Source organism: Erythrolamprus reginae, chromosome 3 (assembly GCF_031021105.1).
Source record: "Erythrolamprus reginae isolate rEryReg1 chromosome 3, rEryReg1.hap1, whole genome shotgun sequence".
NCBI classification, from domain to species: domain Eukaryota; kingdom Metazoa; phylum Chordata; class Lepidosauria; order Squamata; family Dipsadidae; genus Erythrolamprus; species Erythrolamprus reginae.
The window spans coordinates 137973185-137975633 of record NC_091952.1 but is presented as its reverse complement, the minus strand read 5'-3'; the positions used below and the strand labels follow the sequence as shown (position 1 = coordinate 137975633).

General features: G+C 32.1%; 1 protein-coding gene across 1 annotated transcript; it reads left to right on the top strand.

The window, feature by feature from the left end:
- Positions 1 to 1225: 1225 nt before the first annotated feature.
- On the top strand, positions 1226 to 2180 carry LOC139165395 (rho GTPase-activating protein gacV-like). The gene is made up of 2 exons (XM_070748578.1): positions 1226 to 1756; positions 2028 to 2180. Exons 1-2 carry the CDS (start codon positions 1226 to 1228, stop codon positions 2178 to 2180), a joined length of 684 nt encoding a protein of 227 aa, XP_070604679.1.
- The last annotated feature ends 269 nt before the right edge of the window (positions 2181 to 2449 follow it).

The following is a 2449-nucleotide window of genomic DNA, read 5'->3' as shown; positions in this document are numbered from 1 at the left end:
GGTTGTGGTGAGAGAGTGGGGATCAACTGAGAGTCGGGAGGAAAACGGAGGTTTAAAGGCTTGGTGGCATTGGAGACGTCAGCTGGAGTTGATAACTTAGTGTGTTGGGAAGAAAGAAGACACGTGATTGAAGGAGAGGAGACACCATTTTTTGTCTGTTGGGAAAAACCTAGAGGCCGAAATTAACATTTACGGTAACCCAGGATACTACTATTGTTGATCAGAGACATTGACTGAACTGCTAAATACTACTTAAAACAACTGCCCAAGAATTTTGAACTCACTACAAACGTGTATTAATAACAAAACGTTTAATTTTTTGGTTAATTTCTTATTTACTAATTACATGTGGGTTGAAATTTAAAACTTGATTCTTGTAACTTAATTAATTAAAAATTCTTGATTTCTTTATTTCTATCTTTCCTATTCTATCTGACCCCCTTTTCTCCTTCTCCTTCTTTTTCCTTCCAATTGTGACTTAGAAATTTCCCCCAAATCCTTTCCTCTGCCTCCTTTCTTTCTATTTCCCTTTTCCTTCTTGTGACTAAAAGTGATTAATGGTTAGATTAACTGTTAGATTAAATTATTAAATTGGTAAGGTTCTAATTGATAACTGATATTAACTGATATTAACCATAGTGATTATAGAGTGTTTATAGAGTGATTATAGGGTGATTTTAGGGTTATTGTATTAAAGAGCAAAGATATTAAACTTTTAGATAAAATTTAATTTATAACTATATTAATCTATTTATTACTGTTTGCTGTTATTAACCATTAACTATTTACTATTAATTATTCATCATAATTGACTATTTATATTCTATTTATATACTTATTAATATTTACTAATTATTTACTGATATCTATTGATTAATTAAGAAATATATATACAGACAGATAATCAGTAACTAGAAATTTTAAAGTTGATTTTTTTTTCAACCGTTGAGTTTTGAGAAGTTAGATAAGTTAGAACTATGTTAATTAGCAAAATCTGACAAGTGGGATTAATTGAATTTTTGATCTAAACTACAACTTCTCCCCCACAATTAATTGAAGCCATGGAATATATCTCCTATAGACTAATTTTCTTTTTTTAAAAAAATCTGAGGACATTTCAGGAACATCTAATTAGAAAGATATTATGTCAACCAATTTCTCAAAATACCAGAAAAAAACTACACCAGGAACCCCAACCATTCAAAATACAAAATCTAATATAGAAATGGCGACAACGAATAAAACATCTCTCCAATCAATACAAGCTTCTCTGAATTTAATCCAGGAATTCATGGTACGGAGTCAGGAGTCTGCGACAGCAACTCAAGAAACTATAAGACAGAATCAAGAGGAAACAAATAAGAACTTTGAAAAAATGTCTGACAAAATCGAAGGTTTAGAAAATCAAATGGAGAATATACAGGAGATCATAATTAATCACGAACAAAGGATTCAAAAACTAGAAACAGACACAAGGAGAATAGATGAGAAAAGAGGTGAAGCGGAAGGAAGATTAAAGGCGGCCAATAAAGATCTCGAGGCCTCGATTGCAATATTGGAAATGGAAAAATTGGCACATTTCCTCCGCTTCCAAAACATCTCTGAAAACGCAGATGAAGATCTATTCAACAAATTAGCAGAATTAATAAGTGAAAATACACAAATTGAAGTCGAGGAGATGAAAAATCACATTGATGAAATATATAGAATTCAGACAAACTATGCGAAAAATCACAGACTACCGAGAGAAGTTCACGTAAGATTCACCAAAAAAATCTATAAGAGATGAAATATATAAAACAACAATAAATGAGAAAATCATCTATCAAGAAAAAGAAATAACGGTCCTCAAACAGATACCCAAAAGGATAAGGGAGAAAAGGAGATAATATCATTATGTCACAGCCAAGTTGATGAGAAGGGAAATACCATTTCGATGGTTAATCCCAGATGGACTTTTAATAAAATGGAATGGGAGGAAAATTAAAATTGACTCGTTTGAAAAAGCTGATTATTTTATCAAACAGCATCTAGAAAAAGAGGAAGATAACCGCCAAGGTATAGAAGATCGAGTGCGAGAGGAAAGACTGGAGGAGAAGAGAGGAGAGGAGGACCAGGACAAGGGAAAACAACAAAAGGAGGACAGAGTCACAACAAGAGCAGCGGCAAAGCATCAGTAGAGGGGAAGAGAGGAACCGGAAAAAGGAAAGAAGAAAAATATTATGAAAACACTTAATCTATTTTCAGTAAATATCAACGGATTGAATTCACCTATTAAAAGGAAACAGATAATGATGAAATTAATAAAACAAAACTCAGATATATTATGCCTACAAGAAGTCCATATAAGAAACCGGGACCGCAAACTATTAGAAAATAAAAAATTAGGTAAATTATTTACAGCATTAACAGATTCTAAAAAAAGGGGGATAGCTTTATATATTAGGGA